This window comes from Diadema setosum, chromosome 12 (assembly GCF_964275005.1).
Source record: "Diadema setosum chromosome 12, eeDiaSeto1, whole genome shotgun sequence".
Taxonomy (NCBI): domain Eukaryota; kingdom Metazoa; phylum Echinodermata; class Echinoidea; order Diadematoida; family Diadematidae; genus Diadema; species Diadema setosum.
Window position 1 is genome coordinate 7,267,787 of NC_092696.1, and position 13,227 is coordinate 7,281,013.

General features: G+C 41.1%; 1 protein-coding gene across 1 annotated transcript in view; it reads left to right on the plus strand.

The window, feature by feature from the left end:
• The first annotated feature begins 1,627 nt into the window (after window positions 1-1,627).
• LOC140236330 (uncharacterized) overlaps window positions 1,628-13,227 on the plus strand; it is an 81,254-nt gene continuing 69,654 nt past the window's right edge. The window contains exon 1 of the mRNA XM_072316285.1: window positions 1,628-1,694. Coding sequence (XP_072172386.1) covers window positions 1,628-1,694 — 67 coding nt within the window. The remainder of the gene's footprint in view (window positions 1,695-13,227) is intronic.

Consider the following 13,227-nt stretch of genomic DNA (forward strand, 5'->3'; position numbering starts at 1 on the left):
GCGTTTTAGGTGCGTTTTTATGCGTATGTGTTTATGTGTGTCCGTATCGGTGGGAGGGGTAAAGAGAGGGGAAGGAGGATGTAGGGAATGAGTAGGTGAAGTAGAAGCGGAGATAAGTGTAAAAAAAAAAAAGGCTTTGTAAACCGTTAGGTATAATAATAAACTTTGTGATTTTGGTAATATCATGCTGCCGTAAAACCTGCTTTCTGTTTTCAGATAATGATGGAAAACATTCTATAACCCTTTCTGTACTAAGGACTTGGGGCCGTATGTACAATACCAGTGGGTTTTCTGTGCCAATCAGCACTAGATGCACATGGGTTAACAGGGACTATACAGGTGTAATCGAAATACAGCTGCCGTCACGGTGAATGTGGCTCTATCATGTACAAAATCTAAGATGGCCTGCTGAGAGATTGGTAACTTGTTTTTGTTTTGTTTTTTTCACCAATTGGAAAGTCAAAATCTTTAGTTCCGTAACTTTGGGTGAGTATAATAATGGATATTTAAATCAAATTTCGTGCACCGTTATAGTCTTACGCTAAAATTTGAGACGAATCATGTCTGTCACCATTTAGTGAAGAGGGTTTGAGACGTAAAGCCTTTACTGTTGGAATCCATACAAATCTTTTATCCTCTGTCTGAACTTCGGCTCTTTGACCTTATTACTTAAGAGGGAATAGCATTTGGCCTATAGTGGCCCTCATTCGGCTCATTCCGTTACCATTGTTTGCACGGAACTTCACGTGGAGAAATCGAGACCGTTGACTACTCGGGGGCTCGTTTGAATTACAAAAGGAGTGTATTTGTGAGTGTGTGTATAGTCTTTAAATACGGTGGAAGATAGTCAATACCAAATGTGTGTGGCTTTGCTAAAGAATGTCGGTTTTGAATGGGCTGCGAGATGTGTCACAATTTGCAATGAAAGCTAGAAAGTGAGTCGGTCAATAAGACGACCCGAAGGATGCGATTGGTTCTCGCTTTCTGATTATTCTTTCGTTTCGTAATGCTGGAACCCATACCAGGGCGTGGTCGTGGCAAGGTCCTACTGTGTTCTATATAGACGTAACCCAGCGAGAGGTGGCTCATACCTTTCATTGTGACAGAGGTTTCGCGCCATTGTCTGGACTGCTTAAAATATTGATAACAATCAGACTCACTACTTCAGCCTCGCTTGATGGTGTCCGCCCAGTCTTTTTTGTAACATCGGGCAGAACCGCATTGTTCTGCTCCTGAACTCCGAATTCGAACAGCAAGCGGCGCCCCAAGGTTCGGGCAAGCAGCTCCGCGCAGATCAACCGTGTCCTTCTTGCACACTTCAGTGCCCATCTGCCCATTGCAAAAGGGTCTGGGCTTTCTCCTTTTTCGTTTCGCTCTCCTGGTCTAGTCGATCCAGGATCTCGAGAGGTCTTTTCAGTGGTCGCCTGCCAACCATCAGCTTCAGACGTGCCACGTAGGGACACAGCCTCACCTTCCTTTGGAGCAGACTCCCTGGAACTGCTTCAACCTGTTGCGGGGAATGAGATGAAATAGGTCCCTGAAGTACAACTGTGTTTCAGGACCTCAGAGTGTGTTTTTTAAATTTTCTGGACAAGAAAAAAGGGAACGGGAACCAAAGTCTTGTGCCATGGAGACAAGGAGGATTCTAGCTCTGTTGGGATGTATCCTCTTCGTGCATATTGCCCATGCGCAAGGTAAGTCTTTTCACATGGGACGGTGTGTAGAATGTCTACGTGCGTGCGTGTGTGAGTGTGCTGTTGTAAAGCGTGGTATTTTTTTTTTTTTTTTTTTTTTTTGCACTGCTCCCACCAATTCGTCGTGGGCAAATTCTCGACCGTGGGTGTGGTCGGCGATTGTTGGATGCGGCGTTTCTGGTATTCTTGATTTCCGCTGCCTGGCGGTCTGCAAGGATGCCCAACTAAATATTTAATTTTGTTTTCTTACAAGCTCACAATGCACCAACGTCTTCTCTTTCTTGGTAACAGCCATTCAAAATGAACAATTACATTACAGTTTACTCCCATTATAACAAAGTCCTCGGGAAGGGCAGTTTTCTTTCGTTAATAAACTTTATATCGGAATTTCGCTATAACCAAACAAAAATGAGCAATGAAATAAAAAACAAAACCGGATCTAGAGCAGATGATTTTGCGGTCTAAAGTTTTATTTCGTAAGTTTTAACTGGAATTTCCCAATAATCGTGTTCGTTATAACAGGAGTATTTTTACACTGTGGACCTGTATGAAAAAAGATATTTCAATAAATGCAAATTAATTCAAATTTCATGATTGATTTACTCTCTCTCTCTCTTCCCCTCTCTCTTGGTTAACAGATGTTAAAGGGATTGTACAGTACTGGTTGAGGTGGGCATTTATGTTTTAAACATTCCTAAGTGAGATAATGAGAAACCTCGGAAAGACTTCCTTTTTAGACAGCCACCCCAATCACGCTAGTACTAAATCAGTGCAGATCTATACAACTCTACCTAGCCTAACCTTGCTTGCGATACGTACGGATGCACGCACTCACTTTTGGGCGGCTGTCTCAAAAGGAACTCTTGCCGAAACCTGTTATGAAATATGAAAGAGTACGTAATTTTAAGGATTCAAAGTTTACTTGATGAAAATGGGTTTTAAAATAAAAGAGATATCCAAAAAAGTGACCATAATAAAAGGCGACAGGCCACGCCCTTTATTAGGATCTTTGTTTCACCTTGTTTTGGGATATCTCGGCCATTTCAAAACTGATTTTCATCGAAGAAACTTTTTGATACCCCTTAGAATTGCATGCTCTTTGACATCTCATAGAGTGGTTTCTGAATATCTCGCAAAACGTTAAAAGCTAAATCTTCACTTCAACAAGAACTGTTTACACAACCTTTAAGTTAGGTTTAGGAAGATGGTAGGAATTGCAGCTTGTAAATTCTATAGCTAGTATACATGACTAAAGCATGTTTTTTTGTTTTTGTGTTTGTTTTTGTTTTTGTTTTTTTTTTGCGGGGGGGGGGGGGAGGAGGGCGGCCCGAAATGAACTTCTTTTGATTCCAAAACTGCAAGTAAAATTTCTGAAAATCTCAACAACAAAAAATACATCAAGGTTTGAAATCCCGTGCAAAGTGCAAAGTCGCAACCACATAAACATAAACGGCTGACAATGGTCAGTGTAGTGATGCTTTTATGTGTTAGGATTTCAATTTCATTCTTCACTGCATTTAATTTTCTGAGCTCGGTAGCGACAGGACCAGGAAATCTAATAACACATTCTTTGTCTTGTTCTCGAAATAAACTGAGATCATAAGGCGGAACGGCTGACTGTTGTAAGCATATGGTAAGGATAACTGAGACGTTTAAATTACCATGGTAACGACCAACAAGATTATTTGGAAGTAAATGAAGGAAAGTTCTTGTGGTAGCGTGGCATTGTGACGTCTGAGTCTTTGTACAAATTAAATATTAGACAAACAAGTTTAGAGTAATCAACCCAGTTTGCGGCAGGGCCTTTGTATACGCCTTTAAGTTTACCTTGGTTTCGTTTGTTTTTCTACTCATGCGGAGTGATTTAGATCTGAATTATCGCTTATTAATTGTCATCTTTAATAAACTTAAATTTATATTTATATAAAAAGAACTTTTGGAAAGAGTTCCTATTGGTACCCCTGTAGATTAGCCTAAACTTATCCCTTATACGCTGAGCGTAGGCGTAGGACTCCCGAATCTTCGTATTGAACATTGGATGGCTGACCTCACATGCGTGGCGACTTGTTCTGCTGTGCAATAGTCTATAGATTGGGAAAGGAATGCAGAAATCTTTGTGATTGGGTGAGCTTGCATGTGTAAATGTTAAGCGAAGCTTTCTTAATCAGACACATATCTTTGCTATTGACAAAGGCGAGTGTTCTTGATGTTTCGGTTGAACAACTCACTGGGATTATTTCTCCCGAGACTGAGTGAACAGGAACAACAAATGTGCAAGGTTTTGTGTCCTGAATGCGCGTATTTGTGGATGTGATTACGCCACTTTAACTTAACATTTCCCACACCAAGAAGGAAGGGGGCTGGGAGCGGCTTCGGGCACATCGTTGGATGCTGAGGAGAGAGGCGCGGCGGTACTATCTGGTCAGACCTATCTTTTATTCCTTGCAGATCGTAGTAAATATCGGGAAATCGCACGGTAATGCAGCCTGCAAAACTTTGCAACAGTCTTAAACATTTGTCCTTTATTTATATTCACAAGTAGTCGTCTATTCACGTTCTTTATGTTGCACATTTTTTAATCATGTAATTGTCAAGTTAGTCAGTCAGGAATTAAAGTTCTTTTATAATAAAGACACCTTGGTGTTTATTGACGTCCGAAGTCGAGGATTTTAGCGTCTACCTAAGAGGTGGAGAATTAATCGTAACTGAGAACCGAAGGATTTTTTTTTTTCGCATTGTTACGGGGAAAGGCTTTCAGCGTAGGTGGAGAAGATGAAAGGAGAGCGAGTGGAAAAAAAAATATAAGAGTCTTTCTGTTCTCTCTCAGACTTGCGCACGTTGGAGAATGGGTCGTGAATTATAACAAGACAAGCAAAATTATTGGTGGAAATTTACTACAATAAGCATATCATGTATTATAGGATATCAGGGATGTGCTCATGTGACTTATAGATCTTATCTTTGCTCGATTGCGCTATTTCTGTTCCGATTGTAGAGGTATACATTTCCTGCATTAAAAGAACATGACATAACCATTGTTTTCTTTCCTTGCTTAATGACAGGGATGGTACAGTATTGGAGATGAGAATTGGGCTTTTAACTTTTTGCGAGATATCAAAAAAACACTTATGATATTAGTACAGAGAGCATACCATTTTAAGAGGAATTAAGTTTATTTGATGAAAATCGGGTTTGGAATGACTGAAACATCCTAAAACAAAATATAAATCAAAGTGATCGTAATAAAGTGTGGGTCCCACACTTTCTTAGAATCGCTCTTTTTGATATCTCGGCCATTTCAAAACCAATTTTCATCAAATAAACGTTGAATTCCTCATAAAATTACGTGCTTTTTCATATTTCATTAAGAAGTTTCTCATTATCTCACAAAAAAGAAAAATGTTAGAAACTTGAAATTAGGTCTCAACCAAAACTATACGATCCCTTTAAGGACTAAAGTTCATGATTGCCACCTGAGTTCCGAGTTGGAAAAAATGGCAATAATATGTTGGGGGTTTGCGGCATCTTCTGTTTCTTTTGGTCCTTTTGTTTTTCTGCTACTTTGTTCTTCCACCTCCCTAGTTTACTATTTATCATTTTCATACCTCCTTCAGAAAAAAAAGGGGGGGGGGGGTAAGAGTATAAGACTTTTTCCTATATCTTTTCTGTCTTTCCCCATTTATTTTCCCTTTCTCCTCCCCAATCTCTCTCTCTCTCCTTGTCTCTGACCCACCCCTCCTCCTCTCTCCCTCTTTCTCCCCTCCTCCCTCTTTCTTCAAATCCCCAAGTCCGCCTAGCCTCTGCGGAAGATGTATAGTAAAATCGTCTACGTCAAGAATTCCAGCTAGTTTCCCTCTCCCAGAGACGAGCATTTTGTTGCTGCGCACCGCTTCGCTAAAATTGCCTTCCTCTATGCTCATTCAGCACACGTAATTACTCGTCATTTCTATCACTGTCTACCGACCCCGTTCAATACCCTCTTGATATAAAATAGCGCTTATTTCACTACTCATCTGACTCCCCAATAATCTAGTCCATATTATACAGGTCTTCATTCTATTAAATCAGACTCCTCCTTTACATTCCCAACATATCTTCGCATCGCGCCAAATGGCAAATAAATCCATTAAACAAATCCGTCTATTAAACTCTGGAAATGAAAGAGAAGACAAACTTTTGTCCTGCAGTTCTTTGACAGAAGGAAAAGGTAAGGGGGTAAGGTGCTTTGCTTTGAATGAGATGTACACATCATAGGTAATCATCGGTAGGTAACTATTGGATAGCCTGAAGACATTTTAACTGTACAAGGCGGATAACTGCGTTAGCGCAATGAGTAAGACCAGGGAGTATCAACCACGTGGTCCTCCTTATGCCCCAGTCACATAGACATCCCGGATCACCCCGGACCCCCCCCCCCCCCCCCGGATCTGATCCGGGGAGAGATCTTTTGGAGGTCAAAAACATCCGGCGTCATCCGGGGATTGCCGTGTTGGCAGAGCAATCCGGGGTGGTCCGTGCGGCTGCCGTGTAGATGCCGTGTTGATCCGTGTAGCTGCCGTGTTGATCCGTGTAGATGCCGTGTTGGTCCGTGTAGACGCCGCGCTCTTCCGGCCTCATCCGTGTAGCTGCCGTGTTGATACCGTGTGTACAAATCCCGGATCTTCCCGGATGTCCCCGCACGTCCCAGGATTTCCCCGGATCACTGTGTAGATCCTTGAGCATCTGTGTTTATATGTGACTGGGGCACTACTGGCTTGAAGGCATTAACCGTTTGCAGATGAAAAAAAGAAGAAAAAAACTGCTTCAGCTCTTCAAAATAGTTTTAAAATACGAGTTAGGGGTAGTTAACAACCAATGCAAAATTGTTAATCCGTATAACCAATCTTCAGTATTAAAATAAAATATGAACATAAGTTTAATAAAACTGTTTTTAAAGTAAACCGTTTGCAGTTCCAATGGTTTATTGATAAAAAAAGTGACATCTTATATTTTATAGGTTTTATTTCGAAATTTCTCTTATGGTAGGATGTTTTGTGATACACCTAACAGACACATATGCATCAAAAGTAAGAACTCGAACATTTTTTTTTATTTTAAATCACTGCTCCCAATGGAAAACAATACATTTGAGGCGCTATAGACTGCAGCGGAAGCGCTCCTATAGGTAATAATTATACTTTGTTTCCATCGTTTTCTATTATAATCCTTTCGAAGGAACATTATTATAAAGACACTATACGTCCCGTGGTTGCTTACCTACAAGTCGACCTACTCTCTAAAAAAAAAAAAAAAAAAAAAAAAAAAAAAATCGAGTGAAAATTTTCACTCTTGAAGGAGTGAATACAAAAAAGAGTGAATTTAGAGTGAAATTGGAGTAAATTTCGAGTGAAAATGTTCATCTTCACTCATTTTGGAGTGACCTCAGGGATCACTCGAAAATTTTGGAGTGATCCCTGACGTCACTCTAAAACGAGTGAAAATGAACATTTTCACTCAAAATTCACTCCAATTTCACTCTAAATTCACTCTTTTTTGTATTCACTCCTTCAAGAGTGAAAATTTTCACTCGATTTTTTTTTTAGAGAGTACTTGGGCAATTCCGCAGTTAGGTGGACATGACATGGATAAAAGAAATGTGCCTCTTTATCTTACCCTTTGATCTAGGTATCAACTAATGCCATGGATGTTCACCAATCATTAGGGTCTTTCAAATTCAGTAGATTTTATTTTTCGTATTTATTGATTTTGCGAGATCTAAAACCATCATTTGAAATGTACATGTGGGACTGGGGACGCTGAAATTCACTTAAATGCAAATTACAATGGGTTCCTTTGAAATTTTTTCCTCAAAGTTTTGCTAAAGGGTAAAAGATGAATACATTTAAATACTCAAGAAGTCATGTGACATTTTGTCAATTACAAAAGGGTGAAATGACCTGCGGAATTACTCCGGACAAATGTAACGTTACTAACCGTAACGTTACTAACCATGCTTTTGGGGGTCTAGCTAAAAAATTATCAGTCGAACTGCTAAAAAAATTTGCATGAACATTTGTCATGATGCAATAATTGAAATTAATGTAACACTTTGTTTGAAGTAACTTGAATTTTTGCACACTTTTTGTTACAAGACATTGATTTTTTTGTCATGTCCTTTTTTCGTAACGTTACTAACCAGCCCTTTAAGTTGCTATAGCTTTTCTAATATTTCTTGGATTGTGTTCATTCTTTTCTGTATCATAAACCTGGGAAGGATGAACATGTTTTTGACATAATTTTGACTTGAAATGAATAAGTGGTAATTTAGTGGTAAAAACAAATATCTAAATTTGTTCAAATGTAACGTTACTAACCGCGGAATTGCCCACTTAGTGTTTCACAAGCAACCAGGCAAATCAAAGAACTCGCGTCTATATCAATTTGGATCCAAAAGTGGACCGTTATGGGAGAACCATCGATATACCCTATCACGAATAGCTCGATTCATGCAGGGAGGTGAGACGAAAAAATAGTTTTCTGTTCCGCTATGATTAATGATTATGTTTCCTTTCGGCGGTAATTCGACAAGTTCAGTAGAAACTCGGGCAGATTATCACAATGCATGATATGGCATAAGGGTGTGTGTATAAATAGGCGAGAATCGGTTGAACATTTCGGATTACAACAGACTTTAGAGTCACATTCATTGAAAAAATCGAAAACGTTGATAAAAATCGTTTAGTCCTGAGATGTTCTGAACATTCCCATTAAGTTTGTACATGATCCACCCGTATTCCGCAGACAGTAGAATGAAAACATCGATTTTAATCACTCGATATATCAAGTTTTCGCGTCACCAGGATTTACTGTAAAGAAACTATTACAGTTTCCAGAGGACTTTGGTGAGAATTGTAAACTCAATATTAGTTTTATTACAGTAAGAAATACACGACGCGAAGCTGAATATTTTTGATATATTCAAGCGGTACATGAAATGCATGGGCGTAAATCCCGGGGGGGATGGGGAGGATATATCCCCCCCACTCTTGAAGGAGGGGGGGATGGCCTGTACAAATATCCCCCCCTGAAATTCTCCCAAGAAAAAGATGTAGGACCAAAAAAACAAACAAACAAAAGGAAATGTGGTGATGTTGATTTCAGCATGATGGATTATTGCATAGCCTATAATCTAGGCGGAGAATGCAGTTATTGTCTTTGTAATTTGCTGAAACGTATGATGCAGCGAGATAATTGTCTTTGCCAAGCGATACCCCTGATGGGGCGAGACTACAAACAGTGGACGCATCTACCGCGTCCGCTAGGCGCCACGATCGCAGTTTTTTTTTTTTCCGCGTAAGAAGACTGCCACCGATTTAAAAAAGAAAAGAAAACAACGACAAACAACTGGATCATAGGCGGCGTATTCGCGCGCATCCACTGTTCGTAGTCTCGTCGCATCAGACCAGCTGCATCCCCACCTAGCTAGCTTATAGGCTATATACTGTAATGCAAAGATCTAAAATTTTAGATAACAAACGAGTTCGTGAACAGCCTTGTACGAGTTTCAGTCGTAGGAATTGCAACACATTTACCCTCTCCATATTGGCAGTGATTTTGCTCAGTTAGTATAATTCGTTTGCCTCCAGAAAAAAAAGGAACGCGTGTCGATTCCCATATTTTGCCATAATATGCAAGTACCTCCTTTAGTCTAATGAACATTGCTTTAGATTAATGGTTCAGACCTATTAACCAGATTTCTTGTTATTTTCATGGGAGATGTGCAAAAAAGCACTAGAAAGTTCACCTGTTAACAAACATAAATCAATAGATTAATAAGACAAGTTTATTCGCAGCCAATTTTACTGATATACAACATTCATCTCACGAACAGAAAAATGGATTCTTTAATCCCTAATTAAACAATCCCACAGAAAAGGCAAGACATATCATCAACAGTTTGCCAGAATAGTACGAAAAGAGTTATACACTTCTGGGATTGAAATTTCCCCAGATTACATCATAAATGTGTTTACGAGATATTTGTTGCTGCCAGTAATTACCAACAGTTGCGCCCGGTGCGCCCCCATCCCTTAATTCCCAAAGCGAAAAAAGTACAGCTACAAACGGCAGTTTTTGGACTGTAAAATGTCAAAATTTCACGCTCGCTCGCTTCGCTCGCTCGCATTGAATCGTCATGCCATTCTCCTGATGTTGCTGCCGGGTAATTGCCAGCAGTTGCGCCCGGTGTGCCCCCCTTATTTTTCAAAGCGAAAAAAAATATAGCTACAAACGGCAGTTTGGGGACTGTAAGATGTCAAAATTTTCAAGCTCGCTCGAATCAGGGAGGTGGGAAGAGAAACACCTCCCTGCTCGCATTTAATCGATATGTCATTCCCCTGATGTTGCTGCCAGTAATTGCCAGCAGTTGCGTCCGGTGCGCCCCACCCCCTTCATTTCCTAAGCGAAAAAATATAGCTACAAACTGCCGTTTTGGGACTGTACAATGTCAAAATTTTCAAGCTCGCTCGCTTCGCTCGCTCGCATTTAATCGTCATGCCATTCTCCCGATGTTGCTGCCGAGTAATTACCAGCAGTTGCGCCCGGTGCGTCCCCCCCCCTTATTAATTTTTCAAAGCGAAAAAGATATAGCTACAAACGGCAGTTTTGGGACTGTGAAATGTCAAAATTTTCAAGCTCGCTCGCATTTAATCCTTATGTCATTCTTCTGATGTTGCTGCCAGTAATTGTCAGCAGTTGCGCCCGGTGCACCCCACCCCCCTTAATTTCCTATGCGAAAAAAAAAATATAGCTACAAACTGCCGTTTTGGGACTGTACAGTGTCAAAATTTTCAAGCTCGCTTGCTTCGCTTGCTCGCATTTAATCGCTATGCTATTCTCCTGATGTTGCTGCCGAGTAATTGCCAGCAGTTGCTCCCGGTGCCCCCCCTTAATTTTCAAAGCGAAAGAATGTAGCTACAAAAAGCAGTTTTGGGACTGTAAAATGTCAAAATTTTCAAGCTCGCTCGCTTCGCTCGCTCGCATTTAATCGTCATGCCATGCTATGCTATTCTCCTGATGTTGCTGCCAGTAATTGCCAGCAGTTGCGCCCGGTGCGCCCCCAACCCCTTCATTTCCTAAGCGAAAAAAGTACAGCTACAAATGGCAGTTTTTGGACTGTAAAATGTCAAAATTTTCAAGCTCGCTCGCTTCGCTCGCTCGCATTTAATCGGCATGCCTTTCTCCTGATGTTGCTGCCGAGTAATTACCAGCAGTTGCGCCCGGTGCGCCCCCCCCCCCCTTATTTTTCAAAGCGAAAAAGATATAGCTACAAACGGCAGTTTTGGGACTGTGAAATGTCAAAATTTTCAAGCTCGCTCGCATTTAATCCTTATGTCACTCTTCTGATGTTGCTGCCAGTAATTGTCAGCAGTTGCGCCCGGTGCACCCCCACCCCCCTTAATTTCCTAAGCGAAAAAATATAGCTACAAACTGCCGTTTTGGGACTGTACAATGTCAAAATTTCAAGCTCGCTTGCTTCGCTCGCTCGCATTTAATCGCTATGCTATTCTCCTGATGTTGCTGCCAAGTAATTGCCAACAGTTGCTCCCGGTGCCCCCCCCCCCCCTTAATTTTCAAAGCGAAAAAATGTAGCTACAAAAAGCAGTCTTGGGACTGTAAAATGTCAAAATTTTCAAGCTCGCTCGCTTCGCTCGCTCGCATTTAATCGTCATGCCATTCTCCTGATGTTGCTGCCGAGTAATTACCAGCAGTTGCGCCCGGTGCGCCCCCCCCCCCCCTTATTTTTCAAAGCGAAAAAGATATAGCTACAAACGGCAGTTTTTGGACTGTGAAATGTCAAAATTTTCAAGCTCGCTCGCATATAATCTTTATGTCATTCTCCTGATGTTGCTGCCAGTAATTGCCAGCAGTTGCGCCCGGTGCGCCCCACCCCCCTTAATTTCTTAAGCGAAAAAATATAGCTACAAACTGCCGTTTTGGGACTGTACAATGTCAAAATTTTCAAGCTCGCTTGCTTCGCTCGCTCGCGTTAATCGCTATGCTATTCTCCTGATGTTGCTGCCGAGTAATTGCAAGCGAAAAAATGTAGCTACAAAAAGCATTTTGGGGACTGTAAAATGTCAAAATTTTCAAGCTCGCTCGCTTCGCTCGCTCGCATTTAATCGTTATGTCATTCTCCTGATGATATTAAATTGCCAGCAAATGCGCCTGGTGCGCCCCCCCCCCCTTAATTTCCAAAGCGAAAAAAATATATAGCTACAAACGACCGCTTTTGGACTGTACAATGTCAACATTCATGATCGCGTTCATGATCTTCAGTGTAAGAATTAAGACAAGAAGTTTCTCTAAATGATACCATTTTATAGGCAAAATTGTTCAATAATAATCTACATAAAATGTACAGCTGCCTTAAACATGTTGGACTGTTTCAAGTCGATAGAACACGCAAAAAAAAAAATTAATCAAATTGCACCATTTACAACATCAATATGCAAAAAGTTCTCACACACCCTCCCCCCTCGCTCGCATCTCTCCCTCGCATCTAACCGCTCTCCTTAAGATCAAATCCTGGCTACGCCGGTGATAGGCCCCACTACTTCACAGTGATGTCGCACAGGCGGAGCAAGAGCTGAAATACCACGATGTAGTCATTCAATTATCTATGAATATTTCTTTTTCTTACTTGTTTTTTTTTTATAGGAAAAAGATCCCAAATTTTACCAAAAGTGTGCACCAGATCGCTGAATTTGAGGTCTGAAAATGCCAAATTTTCCTCGTCTGCATGGGAGGGGGAAACCCCCTCCCCACACCCTCCCCCAGGGCGCTCCGCTCCCTCGCACAGATATTCAAACTCAAAGTCCCTCCCCTATCCCCCATCATTAAAGCGGAACGATGCCCCTGTGATGACTTAAATCAAGAAAATTGAAGAATACAATTAATAGCTACAGGAAAGTATCTACTGCGTTATTCAAGAAATGGATATCCTTATTATCATTTTATTGAATTTAGTTGGGCATTATTCAGGGCTGCGCTACGTTTTTGAAAGGGGGGGGGGGCGCAAAATCGCCTGTCAGCCAAGAAGAAAGAACATCAAAAGACAAGAGAAACAACAACAAAAAATTCTTCATACTTTTAAGGTCTGATTCTCCGCCGAAAGTCGGCTGACAAGAAAAAACAAACAAACAAACAAAAACAAGACCAAAAAGTCGTCATATTTTTGCTGCCACTTCCCTCCCACTTTGCATGGAAAGGAGTGGGACATTTGATCCCTGTAAAGTGTGTGTGTGTCGGGGGGGGGGGGGGGGGCAAGCTTCCCCCCCCCCCCAGGGCTGCGCCGGTCCGGTTATGGGCTTGTAATCGTGGTGATGGTGACTATCGCCAATCATCCCCCCCCCCCCCCACTCCTCAGTACGGATTTACGCCGTTGATGAAATGGATGACATTGCTACACGCAAATAACAAATCAAGTAATGAGCATTATTTGTTGTATAAAATTGTGACATCGTTCAAATTCCGCGTCAGTTATTTTGATAAG